The 24,862-nt window shown below is 35.5% G+C and overlaps 1 protein-coding gene across 3 annotated transcripts in view; it reads left to right on the top strand.

The window, feature by feature from the left end:
* Window positions 1-24,862, top strand: part of LOC149799063 (intersectin-1-like) — a 224,540-nt gene that overhangs the window by 20,729 nt on the left and 178,949 nt on the right. For 2 of the 3 annotated variants that reach the window (XM_089958037.1, XM_089958035.1), the window contains exons 7-13: window positions 3,937-4,006; window positions 8,280-8,374; window positions 12,517-12,580; window positions 13,405-13,607; window positions 16,819-16,923; window positions 22,622-22,772; window positions 23,300-23,411. In XM_089958037.1, coding sequence (XP_089814163.1) covers window positions 3,937-4,006; window positions 8,280-8,374; window positions 12,517-12,580; window positions 13,405-13,607; window positions 16,819-16,923; window positions 22,622-22,772; window positions 23,300-23,411 — 800 coding nt within the window. The remainder of the gene's footprint in view (window positions 1-3,936; window positions 4,007-8,279; window positions 8,375-12,516; window positions 12,581-13,404; window positions 13,608-16,818; window positions 16,924-22,621; window positions 22,773-23,299; window positions 23,412-24,862) is intronic. The other variant, XM_089958036.1, reaches the window with a different exon arrangement.

Below are 24,862 nucleotides of genomic sequence, written 5' to 3'. Positions count from 1 at the left end.
ATCAATTTTTCTGGTTCCTTGATCTTCTGGTGCCAAAATCCTGGACATTCTAAACTGTAGTACATGCACATCATGATGGCACAGCGTGTATATACAATTATCCTTCACTATAAAGTACCTCATTATAGCACAGTCCCTCATTAAATACAGGTATGATTATAATTCCATTATTGGAATAATTTTAATGTTGAAATTAAACCTCCCTAAGTTTAAGGCAGGTACACCTTACAGAGATCTTGTCTCATGAAATTGGAGTGATTTTGACAAGTTTCCATTTGAGACATTGTGGAGTCAGTTGCCTGACATGTACAGTAAACTTTCTTCAGTTTCTATCTACACATTATGGTGTCACAAAAACAAAGAGTTGGACCTCGTGGGACCTCAGTTGACTACTGAGACAATGACCAGGCCCAATTCATGACAGAACTACCTTTACTCAGGACATGGGGTTTATAGCTTTTGCTGGATATGCCTGCAAAACTGTATAGGGATTTGCTTTCATGATTGAATCATTTTCATACTTTTCACTTTGTGCTGCCTTTACATTTGGAGGGAAGTTCATCCTTCCATTGAGAACACCGTCATACGATTGTCACATGAAAGGTCACTATGGTAGCAGTTTTTATGCTCTTGCTTTTCTTCTTTTATTTTTTCTTCAAATGTTAATGTAATCTAGAAATGGTATTCAATGGAGAAAGGAAATTTGCAGTCAGTTATGTTTCTACAAGAACACTTACTCAATAATATCAATGATAAGCCCTCCCACCCACACCCACAAATGTGAATATGTTGTTGGATTTGATTAAACTTACACTGGAAACATTCAGTATACACGTGCCCATCTTACTAAAGCATGGTAAAGTAACTTGTAATAGTTACCGTATATACTCACGTATAAGCCGAAAAATTTAGGGAAAAAAAAGACCTGGAAGAAGGGGAGTCAGCTTATCTGCAGGCTAAGGTCCAAGTCTGAAATTTTTAATGCTTTTTTCCTTCGATTTCCAGTATTTATTGTTTCTGTCGATCGCCGAAGATGAGATCACATGCCTAATGATGCCACATGGCTCATAAGATTTGTGTTGTTGTGAAGTGAAACAAATATTTTTTTTCTAACTTAAGTGGTAACATAATGAATGAAAAACATGTTTTAACGTACTTGACGTCTATTTGACAGATGTCCATCCACCAGAAAATGCAGCCATACGTGTTATTTCAGCCACGGTGGTACGTGTATTTTCCAAAAGAACTGCCATATTAGTAATCTCCAGTCAAGTATTTAACCCTCATCTAATCAGTAACCATTAAACTCTACGGTATCGTACAAATGCACGCTAGCTTATTTCAGTGTAAAAAAATAAAAGAATTACGATACTGAAGGTATATATGACAAACATTTTGATCGAGAATAGAAATACATGTATGATAGTCTTAAAGGAACAATAGCGAGAGGCTCCATAGGGGTTTGTTGCTTGCACGCTTAGGAAGGGTAAATAACGGGGCAATATACGAGTCAGCGTGAATAATTGTAAAACAATATAATTTGTGGGATTTCTTTGACAGGTGTTTTAGAAGTAATCGGCAGCCACAGCTATATACTACTGTTGTTTAGTTGTTTGTAAAGCAGAGTGGTTTGTTAGTGGTAGAGTGTTGTACAATAGCTACCATTTGCTTAATCTGTGGTAAATGCCTCAGGGAATAATAGGTTTGTTTTGTTGCACAATGCCAATGACTTTACTAATACATGCCGACTCTCAGATGTATTGTTTAATGAGATATGGTAGTGGACATGGTTTCTGGTCAAAGTTATAAACTGTCACAAAATACTTGAATAATGTCCATGCTGAAACCAATCATATTTTGATCAATTGAATCACACTACCGGTAGTTTAAAAAAAACACCAACCACACATGGAAATAATTACAGGATAAGGTATATAAATAGTATACTACCACTATAAGAAATTATTTCAGTTTAATCTCTCTAGAAGTTTATATTCAATTCAATCAGATAAAATGAATAGTGTTGGAAGTAAAAGAAAGCGTTCTGCTTATGATGCAGCATTCAAACTTAAAGTTATTGAATATGCAGAAGCAATTAACATCTGTGCTGCAGCACGCAAATTTTTTGTGAACAAGAAGCAAGTACGGGAATGACGGAAAAGCAAAGCAGCATTAGAAGAAATGCCAAAATCCAAGAAGGCTCGTCGGACTGGGATTGCCTCTTTCCCAGAATTGGAGAAAGAACTCTGTGATTTTGTAAGTGAACGTCGACAAAATGGATACATTGTCACATGAACTGCAATTCGTCTACGTGCTATGCAGATGGCGAAAAATGATAAATATAAGTTGGCAGATTCAAAATTTGTTGCATCAGCTGGCTGGTGTTCTCGTTTTATGAACCAAAATGGTTTCTGCCTCAGGCAGCGAACGAAGATAGCACAAAAGCTACCAAAAGACTTGGAAGAAAAAATTGAATCATTTCAGCAGTTCATCATTAAACGCAGAAAGGAGTGCTCATTTGAACTATCACAAATTGGAAATATAGATGAGACGCCTATGACCTTTGACTTACCAAGCAATAAAACAGTCACTGCTGTTGGTGAGAAAACTATTCTGATAAAAACAACTGGCCATGAAAAAATGCATTTCACGGTTATATCGGCCTGTTTAGCTAATGGATCAAAGCTGCCTTCTGTCATCATTTTTAAAAGGAAGATGCTGCCGAAAAGCATGAAATTTCCTGCTGGTGTCATTGTTTGTGCACAGCAAAAGGGATGGATGGACGAAAGTGGAACAATTGAATGGTTGGAGAAAGTATGTAAAAAGAGACCGGGTGCAATTCTTTGGAAACCTTCAATGCTTGTATGGGATATGTTTTGTGCACACAAGACAGATGAAGTAAAAAAGGCCGCAAAGAAAATGAAAACAACACTGGCTGTAATACCAGGAGGTTTAACATCAGTGTTACAACCTCTTGATGTCTGCCTTAACAAACCTTTTAAGGACAAGTTACGAAAGATGTGGGCAGAATGGGTTTGTTCAGGAGCTGTGAAAATGACAAAAGGCGGGAATTTCATGAGGCCGGACATCAATTTGGTGGCCAAGTGGGTAAAAGAAGCATGGGACTCAGTTCCATCGGAAATGATTGCAAAATCATTCAGGAAGTGCTGTATCAGCAATGCCATGGATGGAACAGAGGATGATGCTGTATTTCAATCCAACAATGATGAGGAGAGCGAGAAGGAGAACAACACTATTGGATGACCATGATGACAATGACGATGTATATGATGAATGCATGCCCATAACAGAAGCCGAGTTTCGTGAACTGTTTGGCGAGTCTGATACAGAGCCAGATTTTGAAGGATTCTAAAAGTGATAGAACATTTATAATTCATGATTTTAGAATGAGGATTAATTAAATTTCCATTAAGACTTAACACTTTAGAATTGTTTTTATTTCAACATATAAATTAGCTTTCTTACTTTCATTTTATTTAATAATGTGATTTGCCTAAATAAACGTATTCAGAACTCACTTTGTGCATCTTGTTATTTACCGGTAGTCTAGAAATTATGGGTCGGCTTATACGTGGGTCATGCACTTTATAACAGTTTTACCAATTCAGTTGGGGGGGGTCGGCTTATACGCGAACGGGCTTATACGCGAGTATATATGGTACTTCCCTTGGACATTTGGGGAAAGACAGTTTTCTCATATTTTCAATAGGGCTGAATTCTGGCAGTAGCAGAGTCTCTTTTATAAAGTTTAGATGATCAATAAAATATTCTTGAAGCAACATAATTTACTAAGAAGTTTCAAATTTTTGATGAATAATTGTTTATTGGGAATCTAACTTTTGTGGTTTGTAGTAGGCAAGAGATGTGAATTTTGGTAACCCATTAATAATAGAGACCATTGTTTCTGCATTTCAGGTGGTGGATTGGCTCCTGCTACACCAGCAACAGGATGGGCAGGGCCAGGAACTGTCACAGCAACTCAAAGGTCTGTATAATACGTATAAATCCTATAAATACCAACAGTCTATGAATAGCATGGATAGAAAAATTCAAGAGAATTATCTCCTACAAGCTTTGACATTTCATGACACTGCACAAAATTTAAATCTTTTAAACAATATTTAATAAACTAATTCCTGGACTTGTTTCATGAAATTTTGCTTGTTATCTGAAATTCAGTTTTTTTTTTCTCTAAATGGCAGACAGGTTTTTAGCTTACCTCAGTGAAGTAGAGGAGAGCTATGTTACTACCCAACAGCAGCATTGGCACTGATAAAAGCATATTTGCATGTACAGCATAACTGAATTTCAACCATTCTTATTTCCTAGGGAACAGTTTTTAGTGGGTTTACAACACATACCACATAGGAAAGTGACTGAGGGGGTTTTGTTTGTTCATACACATACATTAGTTGTACATTTTTGGTTAAGGTTTTCTGTTTAGCTCCGTTCCTTTGCACAGTATAAATACTGTTATATCGGGAGTCATGTAACTTGGTGAGGGATACATTGTGATGAGTATTATACTCTCATCACAAAAGTAGTTGACTGTGACCCACCATTTATGCCTTGCTGACTGCATGAATTCTGTTTATTTCTCCAGCTGTGCTTGTGCTAGAATAATTAAACTGGATGGTTATACGCATGTCTATTAGTCCTACACCATCGAAGCTAACGAAGGTCACTGTGACCGACATTGTACATTTTGCTTGCTTACGTCTCGTTTTTAGGTTTAGCTCATGACCGTATAGGTATTTTGCAGCCAGTATAATTTACTATTATTCCTGGAAATATGAAACTTTGTGAGGGGGTGCATCTTAATGAGTACTACATTCTCATCACAGAGTTTTTATATTTAGCTCATGACCAAATATTATTTTTTGCACCCTGAATTCATGCTGTAACACCTATTGGTTTATGTTAAAAAAAGGAACAGAGTTAAAGGTTCAAAATGTTGACAGTATAATCAAGGTGAAGCAGAACATGTCTTGAATAAGATGGCAAGTTTGCATCAGCTCTATGTTGTCACAACACTATCAACTTATGATAATAAAGAAATTCATAATTATTTGTCTAAATCGCAAAAAGTCAGTATTATCATATGCCATTCTGTATTGAATTGGATTATTCATAAATACAGTATTAGCTTAATTTTTTGGATTTACTGTAAACACATTTTCCTTTGGTATGTTGATCTACTTAAAAAGAACCTAAAGAAAATTAATCGGAAATTTTTGGAATTTTCCAGTGTTAAAAGTAAATATTATATTGTACTGCACACTGGAATAATTTTGACACAGTTAATGGATAATCATGTACGGGTAACTCATTTATTTTTTACTATACCAGTATTATAGCACTGCTCGGCCTAGAGTCTTAAAACTTGATGAAGGGATGCGTTTTGATGAGTACTCCACCTTAATCACAACTTAGGTCACTGTGACACACATTTCATGTTTCACTGACTTGTATTCAGTCTCAAGTATTTTTTATGTCACAGTCATCAGACTTGATGATTGTATGTATCTCTATCAGTCCCACACCCTTACAACAAACAAACCACTCCGGTGGCCTAGTGGTTAGAGCGTCCACCTCTGATGCAGGAGGTCATGGGTTCAATCCCTGGCTGAGTCATATCAAAGACTTATAAAAATGGTACTTGCAGCTGCCTCACTTGGCTCTCAGCATTAAGAGGTTCGTGTTAGGACTGGTCAACCTGGTGTCAGTATAATGTGACTGGGTGGGACATCATACTACATGTCTGCAGCATGATGCCCTATTGCTAGACATTGCTATAAACTGCCACGCTGCAGACATCGTAGCAATATGACTGAAATTTGTTTAAAGCTGCGTTAAAAATCCAAATTACACACTCACATACAACAATGGCCATTGTGACCTACATTTCAAATTTTCCTGCTAATCTGTTGTTTTAGCATTTAGTTTGTGACCACTAGGCATTTGTTCTTACCTTCTGTGTAGTATACCTTGAAACATGAAACTTGGTGAGCAAATGCATCTTGATGAGTATTACACCTTTATCCTAAAAGTAGGTCTCTGTAAACCATATTTAATGATTCACTGACTTAGGCTGAATATTGTTTTTTACTGTTCATGCTTGAATTATTTAGCTAGTTGATTGTATTCATCAGTGTCACATGGTACAAAAGGTCACTGTGACCTACAATTCACATTTTACTGGCTTCAGTTACATTTTTGCATTTGCCTCATGACCATATAGGTTTTTGCATGTGGTGTATGTACTCTCCTAACTAGAATATTCAGAGAGGATGTACCTTGATGAGCCTGTTGATTCATTTCAGTAGTAAGTCATTATTACCTATATTTTACTCTTCATCTACTTGGGTTACATTTTATAATTAATGTTCATTTCTTAGGCGATGGTCATACTATGTGGAATTGATGATGATATACATCTGGTGTTATTATCTCCTTTCCAACAATATAACTCAACATTTCATCATTTACTGGCTTTGGTTAAGCTTTTGTTTAGCTGTTGAATATACATGTATGCATTCTTTCCTTCCAAGAACCATGGAAGTTAAGTTTGGTGAGTAGATGCATCTTGATAATTTATGCATTCTGAAATCCAGTATGGCACCTATGACAGCTTTTTTGAAAATCTTTTTTCTTGTTACTCTTCCTGGATTAAACTTTGTATCAACATGGTTTTTGTTTGTCAGTAGACTTCTTGCAATGTCTGGTTGGTCCTGAAGGAAAATGGTGTTGCCTGGTCAGCCATTATAGCCACTACAGTGTGGATGTTGAAAATCTTGTTATGACAGTTCCACCTGAATGGATGGTTTTCACTAAAGACTTCTTACATTATCTAGTTGGTCCTAAACGAAATGGTGCTGATCTGACATCCAGTGTGGCCACCACAGCAGTCGTTAGGAAAAGTTTGTTATTGTTGCTCCTCCTGAACAAAAAGTTGTTATCAGTATGATGTACTCACTGGAAGACTTTTAGTCCGATAAATCATTCCACAAACCTGTATTGATACTGATGGGTGGTTTGGATCTGATACCAGCTATTCATTGAACCATGCATTTGGACAGACAAATTTGTCCATAACACATTGGTGTACATTTTAGACACTTACTGGTATTGATCACACCTCTTGAGTTTTGGTCAGTTGAAGGGTCCTTTCAGTTGATTGTTCAGAATATTTCCAGATAAATCACACGTTTGACAGATTGCAAATCCACATGGAATAACACAACCCTACCTCATGTCACTGTTTCTGACCTGAAAGGCCTCATCCAGTTGTTTTGTCAGTTTCAGCAAGCAGTCTATGACTTCTGCTCACTTTTTCATTTGAACGTTTTGGATGCTTTGATTCTATGACTTGACTCAACAAATATTATCTATTGTTTTATATTTTTTTGTCTAATATGCATCAAATGAACTAAACCATAAATCCACTGTAATGGATAGCTTGAAAATATTTTTACCTGCTATAAATAGATACTTGCTTTCAAAGTGCAAAAGAAAGTGACATGACAGAAAAAAATCGATGGATGCTTACCTTGAGTCACATAACCAAAACAACCAAAATTTTAAAATGAGCAAAAATGAGCCAATTGTTCCAATATCCCTTAATTCTCAGCTGAACTTTGCCCCATGAAACAAAAATTTTAAATTGGTTCCAATGGGTTTTGATCTTGAGAGGTTGCACTGCATTACAATGTGACCAGAAAGCAAGATGCACATTAGGGTATCAGAGATTAGCATATCAAAGTGTTTACAACAGGTTAATCAGAATCATTTTTGAAAAGATCGTGCATACTCATAAACATTACCTGTGACTATTTAGGTGGAACTACAAGTTTTGTTATTCCACCACCTTGGGTGATTTCATGATGAAAAAAAATCTTTTCAAAGCATTTTCAGTTAACAGGGTAGAAAAACCAGTGTGAACTTTATTGAAATTAAAGAGAAAAGGATATAGTTAGCAATCATTAACATAGATAGGTTGAAAAAGTAGGTTCTCATATCCTGTTAAAATGTTTGAGTTCAAAATTATATCAGGCCCCATTTCCAGTTATACCAAGAAATTACTTGGAACTTCTTAGACATGAGAACTTATAATACTGTTTCTTTTCTATGTCATATTTTTCATCAGTCATTGTGTGATCTCTCTCTTTCTTTTTAATTTTTTGCCTGCCTCTTTCTGTCTCTGCAACAAAATGGCTGTAATATTTCATCTAACTTTACTTTTCCATTATTTTTTTTAGCCCTGCTGGTGGCATGGCACTTCCACATCAAAGCAAATTGAAGTATACTCAAGTTTTTAATGCCAATGATAGGAACAAGAGAGGATTTCTTACAGGTGAGAAATGTCTGTTTAATGTGATAAAAATAAGCTTAAGGTGTACTTTACTACTGGTTCATGCACTTGTAAGTTAAAGATGTTGTTTTTATGGAACAGACATTGATACATGGTTCATACAACCTTGGAAAATCCTTGAATTAATTTCAAAAATATTGGTTTTACACTTGAAATGACCTTGAAGTTTTTGAATTTATCTTGGGGGAAAATATATGAAATTTAAACTGAATAAAATACATCTCTTTTTGCATTATGAATTTTTTTTGCTTCTGTATTTTCAAAAAATAACAAGTAAATTGGGATATGAAAAAACACATAATACAGAGTAGCATCTATTCATCTGAACAAATTTCACTTGTGAAGAAGAGATTTCACTAGTACCTAGAGCTTCAGTGTTGACAGATATTACTGTGTTGTTTCCATTTGCAGTTAGAAAACTTGTAGAATTTAAAGAAGAATGAATGGATAATTTGATATCTAACTGTTGAATAATTTATGAATTACCACATGTTTTGTACACAGTGTGTGAGTTAGATTCCTTCATTTAATAGTAGTAATACATTACCAGTTACTATCGCATTGGTTACCTTTTCCAGGATGCCATGTTCCCAGTCCAAGTTAAATATTTCCTTCTCCATTTTGTAATTGGAGCTCCAGAATTGAGAAGAACGTGATCCTAGTCTGATCCTTTACACTGCCAAGCCACGTGTGTGTTGGCAGCTTTAGTTTTTTTTTTTATGTAAATCATTGCCCCATAATTTGAATAAAGTATAGCTTTGAGATCGACTTTGAATATTAGCAATTAATTAAATTCATATATTTATAAATTAAGGCAAGAATCTTTTATCAGTAACCACATTGTTTGGTGCTTGGTTGTGTATGCCAGTTGAATGAGCAAACATTTGTTTGGTTACTGTTTGAGCAATGATATAAATGCAAAATGTGTTGAAGACAAACCAAAGATGGCTTTATTGTCATTGTGTCAGTAATAATAAGATTAACACTTATCAGATTTTAAATAAATTGACGTCTTTCAAAAATAAACTTAGACCAAAGTGCAGTGATTGACTTACGACACAGTTGAAATGAAGTTTCACAAATAGGAATATTTACTAACTTTATTCATATAAAGAAATAGGCTGTGGTAGGACATTCTCTTCTTTAAGAATACAAAACATCTTGCCAAATTATTAATTCAAACTCTTGTTTGTTTTGGCACACAACTTTGCAGGGCATATGAAAATTTGTGAAATTGTTGTAAAATTTTGGGAGCCATGCCATGATCATGCTATGTTAGAATTCATTTTATAATGAAGCATGTTATAGTAGGTTTTTTTTTACACTTCATGAACAGATCTGGTGTGTGACTTGGCAGCAAGTTGCTGCACCTACAGAAGAAGGAGGAAACGCCCTACTTCCTCATCCTTATCACATGATGACCTCCTCTGTCCCCAGGAGCTTGTTTGTCAGATCTCATTACTGTTCCTTTCTTTGACTGTGTATGGGACAGGACACCATTAACTTGGCAACGATTATCAGGTGCCAGTCACCTACCAGTCACCAGGCTTTCAAGAAGGGAGCATTTTAAAAGATGGCAAATAATTAAACTTAGGATGTTGAAAAAAAAACAGAAAGTTTTGATCTTTCCACCTTAAACAATGCCTTTGTGAAGAACACTTCAAAATAGAGACTACCATCTTGGTCCAGAATGTCATAAGGTTCCACATCTGTGCCATCTCTATTGATCTGCAGGATTCCTCACAGGAAATACATCATGTTTTGTCCTGGCCATGAGGTATTTCAATTCTGGCTCTTTTGTTTGGCCTTGAATGCTTCCAGAGCCTCACTAGGATGTTGTGGATAATAGCAGCTGACTTGAGGTCTTTATGGATCTTTATTATCTAGTATTTTCATTACTGGTTGGTGCACATTGTCCTCAGAGATAGTGTCCTGCAGGACATAGCTCTCTATAGTTCAGCAGTGATTCATCTTGGTCTGATCTGTTGTATCTCATCCTTGCTCGGGACTTTGTGTATATGAGGATGATATTCCTCAGCAATCATTGGAGGGTTCACATCCCACCAGACAGGACTGTTCATATTCTCTCAGTCATAGTTAATCATTGACCAAGACTTCATTGTTGGTTTGCTTTACCTCTTTGTCCTTGGTATTCTGAACATGGCTATTGATCTAGTTTCCTAATGAGACTTCACTTGTGCATTTTCTTGTTCTGCTTCTAGCATTATCAGTTCGGATTCCTCTGTAATCCAGCTTTTTTTTACCAGGTATGTTGATGGCCAGATTGAGATTGGTTCCTGACTGGAGTCTCGATCCACGGCCTTGAACCTTTTTGTACACAGATGCATTATATTCATGATGAGGTACTCACCTTGAGTCAGAGGGACTTTGGTCATGCGAAGAAGCAACACTTCATATAAACAAACTGGAAATGTGAGCAGTGATTTTAGCCTTTTAGGGCTGTGTCATTGTGTTTTGCTGCCTTGGAAAACATGTTAGTATTAAGTTGTATACCACAGGTATCAGAGAGGTACACATTATCCTTCTCTTCGTGTGGAAATCTGGAACTTCTTCTGAGTAGCAGCCATGGAGGAGATCACTCTCAGAGTCTGCCATATTTGGGGCAAATGAAATATCTTGGCAACAGCCTGTCCAGATGGGGCAGTATTGTCCTCGCAGAGTGGTCTCTGCACTATTGGTTAGCACAGATGCTTTTTTGATCTATTAGGCAGACCATTAGTTCATGTAGAGACTGAACATCTCTCGTTTCTTGTCTCTTCAGTGTCATATCAGAGAGTATGGGCAGTGGATGCTTTCAAACTGGAGTGGATCTTCTGTGCACTTGAACCTTTGTACCTTCAAAATTAATTTCAGAGGTTTTCCACCTAGTTTAGTTGGACACTCATCTTTCTGATCTCATCAGGGGCCTTAAGCTTAAGAGACCTTTATCTTTCTAATTTTTGCCAAAATGGGACCTGTTCTTTGGATGTTATCTAAACCCACTAATGAACCTTTCAGTGAGGCTTCTTGGAGAACTTTATCCTTAAGACAGTCATCCTCCTATCCTTAGCATCCGTGTGGAGTGAGCTTCACACTTTATCAGAGGAAAAGGGTTGTGTTTAGTTTAGTGGTAACTATGATTTGGTTTCTCCTCTTTGCCAGTCTGTGCTTTTGGCTGAAAATCAGCTACCTTCAGCAGCTCCTGGTCCTATTGAAATTCCCAATCAGTTATATCTATGCTGGGGATGATAAAAGATAGGATTTTTTGCCCGTTGTCTATTGGTTTTATTTAGCTTCCTCTAAAGGGAGAAGGAGGTGTCAGAATAGTCTCTTTTTACCTCTCCAGGGTTCCTCTGATATTTTTGTGGCCACCATTTCCAGTTGGATTGTCCTTGCTTTGAAGCAAGTTTATCAGACCCTCACAGAGAGGGATCATTATTTCATGAGAATGAAAGCCCATGAGTTTGAGGCTATTACTGCATCTTGGGCCTGCTTGAATCACTCCTCTCTGGATGATGTTATGAGAGCAGTCTTCTGGTTGTCTCTCAAAACATTTTAATTCTTTTACCATTGATCTTTGAAGTGCCAGAACTAAGGTATTCATCGGGTCAAATCTTGACAGCACAGCATGTGGCCAAGTCATCTTCAGGCTTGCAGTAGTGAACTCTTCTGCAGTAAGCATTAAAAAATTGTTTTACCGGTTTTTACATGGGCCCACCATTCTCCATCCTAATTGGTAAATTGAATGATGCAGTCGTAGCAGGTAGTTTATTACTGCTATTAGAATGTAGTTCCTTTTGTGGGGGGAATAATTTTAATTATGTAGTACTTACCTGCTACTGTTGCAATGATTATTTCCTCTCATCCCCATTCTAATGACCTGTAATCTCTTTCCAAGTCAGAAGAGGGAGATACTCTGCATATTGGCTGTGACATAGGAATCAGACAGGGATCATGTTCTTTTCAGCTCTGGGCCTCCAATTATTAATTGGAGGAGGGAATATTTAACTTGAGGTGGAGGCTTGGCATCCCAGAAGAGGTAAGCAACACAGTAGTAGCATGTTAATATTACATAATCATGCAAGAAAATCTGATTTCTTTTTTTTGTGTTATTTTTGGAACAGGGGTTGAGGCAAGAGCCATTTTAGTGCAGTCTGGTGTACCGCAGCCTGTTTTAGCTCAAATATGGTAAGAGAAAGTCTTGAAGCCAATTGGAATTAAACTGTTATGTAATGCAACACAAGTTCCTGAGTTTCAGCAGTGTTACATGTTAAAAGATATAAAGAGAGTAGGCCATACCTGCAAATTTCATTATGAATTACTGTTGTTTCTGGATTCAAGTCAGCTCCAACTGAAAATAACATGGACCCTGATCTGCCATTGCATTATATGTTGCAGAACAGGTTTGATGTTTTTTGTTCTACTTTTCAGTCCTAACAAGCTGTGTATATATACAGACCTACCAGTGCATTATGTCATGAGGGATCAGGGTCTGCAGTTTGCAGTTGGACCCAATTTATAAGCGAGTACTGATAGTTACTGCTGGAAAATATTACATTTATTCAGCTTGATAAGAAGGGAAAACAGTCCATTAATAGTCTTTTGGTTCACAAGATTACAGTAAAACTTGTTGTAGTGGTCTCCTCGATCAATCTATCACATCTTTTGAAATATCACACTCAGAATGTCTTAACAGCTTCATTTACAAGAAAAGAACTTGTACCAGTAACCACTTGTTGTAACAGGTCACTTTTTGTCTTGCTTGTGAAAACACTAAAATATAGATACATTGTCTCTTTTGCAGTAATGGTGACATCACCATTATTGATTCAGTGTTGAATACTTGTACTAAAGTTGTGCATGTGAGATACAGTGAGAGTAATAGCCTGTGATGCAGCAGGACTGCATTCTGCTAAAAATTTTGTTTCATAGTTGGTAGATTAACACATGGTTCACTGCATTGCATAGATATCTTGGTTCCTCTTCATTTAATATGTTTATTTGTCTTGCAGGTCATTGTCTGATGTTGATCATGATGGACAGTTAACATGTGATGAATTTTGTATAGCTATGCATCTAATAGATATTGCCAAAATGGGACAGGCCCTCCCACCAAAACTTCCTCCAGAACTACTGCCACCATCAACCAAGGGTAGGGCAGGAAGCTTTACTAACATCCAGGGTGGGGCAGTTGCACAACCAGCAGTTGCTTCAGGTAAGTACGGACAAAATATGTATAGCAGCAACCTGTATACAAATGTCAGATAAATTATGTCTCATTTCAGTATTATTTACTACAAATTGACCTTTATTTAATGGTTATCTACGCTGAAGGCCAGTTTCTGCCAGTTCCATGCATGATGCTTATAGACATTTTGACAATGGATAGGTATCAATGCCATCCCTGGAAGATGAAAAATGCCTTTTGACAGGGTTCATATGGTCTTTGAAAGTCTTTGACAGTTTGGGAAAAATGTGGTAGCATTTTCAAGGCCTTGAAAATTTGGGAAAATTTAGATTACCCTAAGGTCTTTAAAAGTCTTTGAAAATTGAAATAAACCTAAACATTTTAATTTCTTTCCACGATCACAAATAAAATTGTCCAAGGTTGTTAGATTCGGATGTAGTCGTGTTTTCCTGGTTTCTTTCTTTTGATGACCCATTTAGTTTTACTTCATCATTAAACAATATTGTTGTATTTTGCATTCATTATTTTCTAATATAACATAACTTGTAAAAATAGGTCTTGGAAATCTAGGTTTGTGGTCTTTATAAGTTTGGGGAAAGTCTTTGACTTTATCATTCAGAATTCTGTATGAACCCTGTTACATCTATAGATTACATAAATGAAGGGAAGGAACTCTTATAGATTAACACCCCTAGCTCCTGCAAGGTGGACACCAGTATCCAGGATGTAACCAGTTTAAACTTTTGCTTGCAGCTGTGAACACAGTGTGTTAAATAACCCATGGCAATTTATATATAGTTTTGAACATCTGATGTTTATTTTTCAGTGGTATGGCAAGTCAAAGGTTGTTATACCTCTTGCATATGACACTTGCATTTTTTATATTGAATTTAGTTGTATTTTATGCATTTTTTTCGTGTTGTTATTGTCCATGTGAGATAGTTCAGTTACTCAAGTCTTCACTTATGTAACTGTATTGAACCATAAAATTTCGGTTATCTTGGCAATGTGAGTGCACATTTTTGAACAATTTGTATATTTGTTGAATGCCCATGTTTTTGTTGTTTCATTGTACATGTCATAGACCAGAAGAGCTTATGGCATGGTCTGTTGTCCATTGGTCTTTCATCCATTAGCACAAGTTTGTTGTTTCTCCTTGTCCTACACTAGGAGGATTGCCAAGAAACTTTTTTTTACACACATTTATTCCATGGTCTAGTTGGTCCTCAGTGACTATGGTGTTACTGGAACATCTTATATGGACTTCACAATAGCCATCTAGAAAATCTTGTTATTGTTACTCCTCTTGAATGGATAGACATATCAACATGACGTTTTCACAGAAAAACTGCCTATGATATCTAGTAGTCTTAAATGAAAATGGTGCCAGACTAATTGTCTAGAGTGTGGCAGTTTATAGTGATGTTTAGCACTGGGGCATCATAACACAAACATGTAGCATGATATCCCACCCAGTCATATTATCCACCAGGCCAACCAGCCCTAACACTAACCTCTTAATGCTGAGTGCCTAGCAAGACAGCTATTAGTACCATTTTTATAAGCCTTTGACATGACTCGGCGGGGGTTCAAACCCGTGACCTACATCTGAGGTGAACACTCTAACCACTTGGCCACCAGAATATCCTTGTTGGTTCTAAACAAAAATGGTGCCAATATATTGTCTATTATGGCCACTACAGTAATCATCTTGGAGCTCTTGTTATTGCAACTCCTTCTGAACAAGAGCAATGATACCATGATGTTTTGACAGACGACTTCTTATGGTGACAAGTTGGTCTTAAATGGAAATGGTATAGCTTTCAAATCCAATATGGCCACTAGTGCCCAGCTTGAAAATCTTACTGCTACTCCTGATTGGATGGTTGTATCAACGTGGTTATATTTAACAAAGAACCTCTTATGCAGGCTGGCTGATCCTAAATGAAAATTTTGCTGCTCACTGATCCAATATGGCTGTCATGGAAGCCATCATGAAAATTTTGTTGTCACTCCCCCAGAATGAATGGTCATATCAGCATGGGGTTTTCACTTCTTATGATGTCTGGTTGGTTTTGAATGATGCCTATTATGTCCACCAGAACAGCTAATTTCAATTCTGATTGAATGTTATTGTTTGTTCAAGTCAAGGATAAAACGATAACCAGCCATCAGTATAAACTGTAACTGCGTGACACACCAAAACTATTAGCATTTAAACTCAATCTAAATGGACACAAAACAAGAGGAACTTCATGTAGAAGTGGCTGTTAAATGATCTGTAGAGTACTTAAATTGTTCACAGGGAACAGATTTGGAATGTCTCCTTTTTACATGGAGATGAATCATTGTGAGGCTATGATAGTTCAGTCTATACATGAATACTTGCCTCTTTCACCATTAGTTCAAGATCACAGTAGTAGAAAATTTGTGTTGGGTTTTGGTTGAAGTTTTCTCATTTGCATTAACGCATTGAAGAATTTTTTTCGTATATTTAATGACTCATTATGAAGTGTAGATAATTCATTTTGCGATGTGCTCTCTTAACCTTTTGAACTTGGGCTCAAGGTCAAATGTTCTTCAGCAGTGCTTTGAACATTGGCTTCGCATTCCACCCCTAGTCTAACTTAATTACTTTTTAAATTTGGATTATACAGGACTCATGCTGCTCGCATGGTAGACCTTTGCAAACACTGATATTAAGAATTCAATATGTTTAAATTTCTGATTGAGCATGATTAAACCTATATTGTCGGTATAGATGCATCGTCCATGACTGCTTCTTTGTAGAGAAAACCATATGAGCCCCAGCATTGCCTTGATTTACATATGTTTGAAACGTGTTTTCAATTCTGCATGAAAGAGCTAGGTGCTAATCTCAGTAATTAGTTTTCCAAACTCTGGTCTGTTAAAGGACTAAAATTCCATCAATAAAATAATGGTTCTATTTTTTGTAATTTACAACTAGCTTGTTAGAAGAATCTTTTTTACTAAAATCTTACTTTCATTATCAGTCAATCCTGAGCAGCTGTTCCCATTTGTATTCTCTTTTATGCTCACCCTTTTCTTGACTGGTTTCCATTTTTCCGTATCATTAGTACTGTGCATCCTGAAAGATGTATCTGAGGCCTGACAGGTGAAATCTTTGTCATGAACTTGTACATTTTTATATCTGGTATCTCATTATGAATGACTTGTTTGTGCCATGATATATGTGTTTTACAAAATTTTCTGTCAGCAGCTCCAAAGGATTCATTTGGGGATCTTCTGGGACATATGGGAATGAGTACTCCCCCTCTACAGCCAACTTCAAACGGCGAAACCAAAGTGGAAGAACAATTTGGTAAGTAGTTCTGGTGACCTGATCTTCTGCAGTGGATATGCTCTTCTTACTTGAAAATATTTTTCAGAGAATTATGTGAATCATTTGAAGCCTAGGGCATGCCGCATATCAGGCTGTTTCAGCATAGAAAATCATGTTATTTTTATAATAATAATAATAATAATAATAATACTTTGTTCAGTAATTTAGGCCACTGGCCCATATTAACAAGTACAAGTAAATATAGTGTGTGCCATGGTATAACAAAATTAAATGTAGTGTTCAACATTAGAATTCATATATAATTTTCTGTAAATAATCTGTGCATATTATAAAGGTGCTATTATCACTAAGTATATCATTAACCATTTGTACGAGTTATCAAAGATTGTCTAAGACAAAATGGCAAATTGATGTAGTAAGAAAGATTTCTTATAATTAATACATTACTATGACTCATTAGGGCTACACATTTTTCAGCAGATATATTGATAGTAAACTTCATTAAAATATTTCTTTCTTAAATGATCATAAGCTGGACAAACACAAAATTGAATTCATCTTCTACCAGATAAACTTATTTTTCTGGGATAATTCATAGTACTTATTATTTCTCTCAACCGTACTTTTGCCAACCTGTCTCTGTTTTCAGCATATGCACTGAGCACCTAAATTTAGAGTGTAACTTTCTAAAACATTATGATAATCCACTAGATAGGTACTTTTCTGGTTCTAATTCAGTTTTATACATGCTATAATACATGCATTTACGTGAATTGTTAATATCACTTTGCCAGTTTTGGAATGTTGAATTGTTTATTCTTGGCAAAAATAGTGAGAAAAATGATTTTCATCTCTTGATTTAGCCAGATGTACCCAGAACCTAAGTGAAAAAACCTGCCTTTAACATAGTCAGGTCACATGGTTGGTTTCATCTAATCTCTTCAACATTAAATAGCAGTGGTGTGGGTAGCGAGTTGAAGGCATTCTTACAATCTTCAGTCAATATTAATACATCGTAAAGAGTACAAAATGGGTATCTTCCATATTCTCAAAACATAATTGCATTATTGACAGTTTTAGGAACTACTAAATACTGTTGGCAAAAGTTTTATTGCACAATTTCAAAATCTCTGCTAAATTCATATCCCCAAATTTTCTACCCATAGCAAGCAGTTGGTTTTATCACAGAATCAAAAATTGTAAAAGCATCCTCTACATCAATAACACAAATAATTTTTGATAATTCAAAATCTTTGAAGTTGCTTTCTTTGAGCTGCTAATGGCTTTTGTCCAAACCAACTTTGGGGTGAAAAATAGACCCATATACTGTAATAAAGCATACACTCAATGCGTCTTTCATTGAAAAAGTCTGCCCCCTTTTGCTTGAGATAACCCCTATTTCTGAAAACAATGATTTTTGTTTTATTCAGATTGACCATCATACCAGTTTTATCACAGAAATGCTCAATAAGATTTATTTGGTTCTGAAGGAATTTACTGTATCAGTGCCTTTAGCATAAAGTATCAGAAAAATATAAATATCTTCTTAGATAAATACACCTCAGTTGCATTCAAGCTTCAGCTGTCAAACCAAATCAGTAATAAAAATGGAAAACATGATATGGCTCAAAACACAGCCTTGCCATGTAGTTCATATACAATCAAAGTAAGTAGTTAAACCTTTAGGTGTTTGGACACTGTCACTGCACTTACATATAGGACAGATAATGCTCTTCTCCGACTGTTTAGGAGAATAGCCACATTCAAAGATTTTGTTAAATAGAGAGCTAATAAATGGTAAGATTGTTTCATTCATGCACTGATAAAAACCAGTAGGTATTATATCAGGTCTGTGGGTTTTGTTTTTGATTTTAGGTAAACTTGTCATAATTTCATCATTTGTAATAGGATTGTTTAAGTCATCCTGTAAGTGAGATAGTTCTTCACTAACAATATTGTCATAGTTATCTAACTCAGACACAGGCTTCTTTGGTAAAGATTTAAAGTATTTGTACCAATTTCATTGGAAGATACATTCTACATCATGTTGTGAAGATTAATGCCTTTCCCATTTCAAACAATGCCAAAATTGTCAAGGGTTTCTCATTCATCTGGGACTCTCTAGTTTATTTTTTTAAAGTGTTAGTATTGATTTAAATGCTAGTTTATACTCTTTGTTTAACTTTAGGCCAGTTTCGGAATTTGATAATCTAAAGCATCATAAACTAGTTTTTATTGTATTTTGCATTATCACATTCTTGATCCCACCAAGGTGTTTGTTTTGTTATCACATTTGGTAGTTTTTATTGTATTTTGCATTATCACATTCTTGATCCCACCAAGGTGTTTGTTTTGTTATCACATTTGGTTCCTTACCTCCAGTCTGAAAAATGTAACCTATATTCTTATGTAATTTAGCTTATATGCTGAGGGGGAAGTCAATATCAGTTTTAAGACATCTAAAAAGATCATTCTTTGTGTCTTCATTGGCTATGCTAAACAAATGATTGTATATTATCTTCAGCAAGATGAAATATTGTCATTTAATAAGGGTACAAGCATCAGTATTAGTTTTCTCTTCATAGCAATAAGTTTGATGATCATTAACATTCACTGTTGGGGAAGTGCCACCTTCATTTCTCACATATTGACTTAGTCTAAGTGTACAATATGTAGGAAAATGTGTAGATTCATCATGAGTCCCTACACCAAAGATGGTGATATAATTAAATAGTTCAGAAGAATATATCATAAATCAACAAAACTACAACCATTATGAGTTATGCATGTGAACTGACCATTTTTTATTATCAAAGAGCCAGAATTGTTATGTACTTTATCTTCATCTTCTGCATTTAAAAATTATCTGCATCATAATCAACATTGCATCCATCAAATGTAACATCAGGGCTAAAATCTTAAAAATTCTTAATTCTAGCATTAAGATCTCCAGATAAGAAAAGATAAAAATTTTGATATTGACTTTTGATTGTAAATAACTCATTGCTTAATAATTCAATTCCATCTTCTTTACAAATATTATGTATTGGAGAATATTCAGGGGAAATGTAGGTTGTTGCATGTTTAGGCTCTCATAAACAGTAACAAGAAAAAAGTGAAGACAACAAGCTTTGTAAATTTTAACGAATAATCTATTTCCCTATAAAAACAAGTTAAAAATTAGGAAAAGAACTTATGGTTTTAAGAATCAAATCCAAAAAATATCCAAGAATAATCCAAGAATTAAAAATTAGAAGTCCTAGTAATAAAATGTTCTAATGAATTTGAGTTTGAGTCCCGTAGAAAATCCAAAATGGAAGGTGATGACGTATACTGTAGTCATTATAGTACTGAAGTGTCAACAGTTCTTTGTTGAACCACAGAAAATAATATTCCAGTGTTTGAATTCTGTAAATTTCAGTAACTGTCTTTGTCCAAGAATTAATTCTGAGCACAAGTATTTCCAGAGAAAAACAATTTCTTAGAATCCAAATAGTTTGAAGAAAAATTAAAAATTTAACTCCAACTGGTCACAACAGAAAACACACCTTGACGTCTAAGTGTTTAAAAGTCCAACTGAAATTATTTCTCAAAACATCACTATTAAATCTGGCTGCTGTGCAAAACAGACGCCCAGAAAAGGGTCATCCCTCTGGTAAAACCAGAAATTCGAAATAATTGCTACATGTTTCAAGGACAACCTAGAAGCTATTTACATGGCTAAAGTCACGTACTCCCAGTACATCCTCGATTTCACTATATGAATCTTACACTAAGAAAGAAAGAATTAAAATAAAATTCAAAAAGTTGTTTACTTCCAATCATGAAATAAGGTCAGGAACTATGTCAGCTTAAGATACAAAGATCTAGTATTAGGTTTTCGAAAAACTGAACTGAATTTCTGGAAAATATCCAAGCCAGTAAATAAAATTACATTATAATAGCATGCGGGGGGCCCCGAGTGGCCGAGAAGTCTAAAGTGCTGTCCGTTACGGATCACTGCCATCTCACCTCTGTCTGCTTGGGTTCGAGTCTAGGACTCAGCCAATGTGGATATGTGAGAAAGCTTGCCGGTAGCTTCTCGTGGGTCTGTGGTTCTTTCTGGGGTTTTCCCGGGTTCTTCCTCCACCATTAATACTGGCCGCCATGTATAGCCTATCTTGTGCTGAAAAATGGCGTTAAACCCTATAACAACAACAACAACAACATAATAGCATGCAATAGAATTTTTTAAAAATGTAAAACTAATAAACAAACAATTAAATCAACTATACATAGCAACCTAAATCCATGATTATATCTTTATCACAATGCAAAGTTGATAAATTAATTAGCAGAAATACACAATGATCAGACATATTGAATACTTTATTTTTTTACAAAATCTTTCATTATGACAGATTTACACATGAAAATGATGACTGCTTCCTAATTCCTACCTTTACCCACATTTTAATGAACACAATCATAAGGGACATAATCTTCAAGAAAGTGCTTAGATCAGTATATGTGTGATGGATATTCAGTAAAGCATATGGGCATTGGCCTGTGACTGTTTTCTGACGTGATGAATATATTGTTGATCATATATGTGAGGTAGAACAAAAAGTATTACATGCAACAAACCAACCAAAACCAAGATAAGTGTGTAAATTGAATTTGGAATGTCTCAGTCAAGTTTCATTATCCTCATCTTTGTCATGACTGTAAATCTTGATCCCTTCAGGTAGTTTTTCCATTACAGTTTCTACTCATCATTGCTGTGTTAAATAAGTTTTATGAAGATTTTAATTTTAAAGATATTAATTTTGAATTATCAGGATTGCATAAATTACTTTAATAATAGCCCCAGGAAATGACAAAACATTTGCAACAACCATCACTTTCACAAATCTACTGCTGACACCAATTTACTCAATATACAACCTGGCCCATCATCATCAGTACTACAACATATATATTAAGAACTGGGTGTAGAAATGTGCCCTAAGTTGTGCTATTTTATGATGATTGTGTTATCTGTATTGTGTTGCTGTAAGCAATAAATTTGTTCTTTAAACAATGATCTGTAGTATGTATCCCTAAATATGTGTAGCTTCATTGCAGATTGTACTAAAAGAGTCATAAGAAAAGAAGAAATGCAAAAAATATGTTTGAATCACATTCCTTCACAACTGATATATATTGCATTTCTTGACAGTCAAAGATACAATTGCAGATGGATTTTGATCTTTTAAAATCAGAAGTTCATTGTTAAAAGACACAAAAATAGTTAGGAAATTGCGAGTAAAAATTTGTGACCTTTTTACCAGTCACTGCAGCCTGATTTATTACTATATTTTCCATTTAAAAAGCAAAATCCATCTGCACAGAAATATCTAGATATTAAATATCTGGAGCTAATATTTCCATGTGCTTGGCTTTTAGTCTCACTTAATTTAGTCATCCCAGGCATAAACGGTTACCACCATCGACTTGGTGGGTAGTTGGGTGGGTGAGTGGAAACCTGTAATGGACTTGCAATCAATCAAAGGGAAGTAATGAACACTCAGTTGCTTATCACTGTGGAATCCAGGATATGCTCAACTGTATTAACCACAAGTAGACTTATAAAAAGTGTAACCATTTTTATGGCTAAGTTTTATATATCCTTGAACATAACAGAGGAACAGAGGATAACAGGTATAGACATAAGCCAGTGGTTTTCTCTATTTAGTTACCTTTGAAGACAGGAGAAAAGAGAATTTTGATAAGGGTCAGGCTGAACTGGACAAACGGAGACAGATGTTGGCAGACCAGTTAAAGAGAGAAGAGGAAGCAAGGCGAGAGAAAGAAAGACAAGAAGAAGAGAAAAGAGAAAGAATTAGGTAGGCATTATTTCATAATCAGTATGTTTGTGGGGAATTTGAGAATGTGGCCAGAAGGCTAGAAAACATCACAGAAACAAAATGTATAGAAAAGAAGTATTATATCTTCAAAAACAATTGTCTAAAGATTATATACTGTGGCTGTCACATTTTGCAAACTACAATACAATTTTCTAGAATAACAGGTTGATTATATAAGATACAGAATTTTCCCAGCTTTCTTTTTTAATTTGTTTCTATAGCTGAATGAAAGGATTTATTTACAAGAACTTGAAGTAAAAAATAAATTTATACATATTTTGTACACACACTTGGCAGGGATTTCTGGGGGTTATTGGACTCATCATTTTTTAAAGTGAAAAATTATAGGCAGAGAACCAGATTTGCTGGAGACTTGCTAACATTGAAAAATCTGCATTTTAAATACTTTTCATCAGGACAGGGACTGAATATATTTGCCAAAAGGTACATATTTGTGAGCACACACTGAGGATAAAAAAACCATTTGATGTTTTTCTCTATTTAAGACAAGATCAGGAAAGGAGAAGACTGCAGGAGTTGGAGAGACAGCTTGAGAAGCAGAGGGAACTGGAGAGAGAAAGGGAAGAGCACCGCAGGAAAATGATGGAACAAAGAGATGTAAGTGACTTATCATCAGTCAACAGCTATCAATAGTTATGTCTCTTCCCACTCTCTGCCCTTCCCCCAGAAGGTGTTATAGTATTATGTTTGTACTGCTGAAGCTGTTGGCTGTTTAAATTGACTAAGCTTTTCAGTGCAAGGATAGAACAATTAAAATTAGAGCTCAAGGAGTTTCTTTATCACACTGCTAACAAAATTTTATTTAATTCACATTCCATTTTTTTTTTTCCTTTTCCTGTGTCAAGTATCAGTGTCACAGAATGGCATTAATTGTCATGGGGAGGGGGCAGGCGAAGGTGGAGACATGTTTTTATTTAAAAAAAGCAAATCCTTTCTAGTTACTGTATTGGCTCAAAGTTCTGTACACTCATTTGCATGAGAAAAGTTTCCTACAATAACTTAGAACCAGGAAGTTTTACAGAACTACGGTATAAATCTAAAAGTTAGAAGAAAGTAACATTTTAAATATTTTTAACCAGTATTTCAGGTATTATAATTATAGTCAAACTTGGTAAAGTGAAAGTTCTTTTAACCTACCTTTATTGTAACTATTCTCCATTTGTATATTGTTTCAATACCTCTGTATACTGGTTCTATTTATATAAATAAAGTCTGAATGTTCCAGCAGAGTCCAATTCATAGACACTCTAGGTGCTTGCTTATTAGTAGGCCATGGAAAAAAAATGTGGCTTGCTGCATGTAAATCATTACATTATTCTCTGTACTAACTTGTCAGAGCCATGGCTAGGACAGCTTTGACATGTATGTCATTTTCATGTTAGAACATAGGACAAATAAAAAGATTTGTATTATGTTACTAGGGATGTGGGGGGTCAGGGGCTGTTCTTAGTCCTTTTCCCAAATGCAAGGGATGCAATTTGCAATGAGAAACATTTCAAAATCCTGCAGAGCAACTTGCACCTGAAATTGTCATTTCAAGTGTTTGTCTAGAATGATGGGTTCATGCCCCATTGCCACAGATCCTTGTTGACTGTATTCAACCAGTTTTAGTGAACGTTGCAATATGTATTCAGTAGACTTAATGGTCTTTAAGCATGCATGCATTTTTATGCCTTATTGGAGGTGATATATAGTGTTACTGTATCTGTCCATCATGTCCTGTCCTATCACTTCATGCCTAATCCATCACAAAGTTTTCTTTTCAGTAACTTTTGAGAAGCTTTATGGATTTGGTATGAAGCTTTACATTGAGAAGACCTGGGTCAAGTTCAAAATTTGTTTTTAAGAAGCAAATGTAATTCAGTTATGACTTCTGTTACAGGCTGTTGTGACCATTATCTGGACAGCTGGCACTGGAATTAGGCCCCAGCTGTCAGACAACCTCAGATTATATCCACTCCAGCTCCTGCAGTCTCAGTCTCTGCCTTCTATTCGTGTTCCTGTTATATCCAGTTTGGACTATAGATATAGACTGCATCTAGGACCCA

The sequence above is a fragment of the Sinohyriopsis cumingii genome, chromosome 5 (assembly GCF_028554795.1).
Source record: "Sinohyriopsis cumingii isolate HCF-2022 chromosome 5, ASM2855479v2, whole genome shotgun sequence".
NCBI lineage: Eukaryota > Metazoa > Mollusca > Bivalvia > Unionida > Unionidae > Sinohyriopsis > Sinohyriopsis cumingii.
This window is presented reverse-complemented; position numbering and strand designations above follow the sequence as displayed.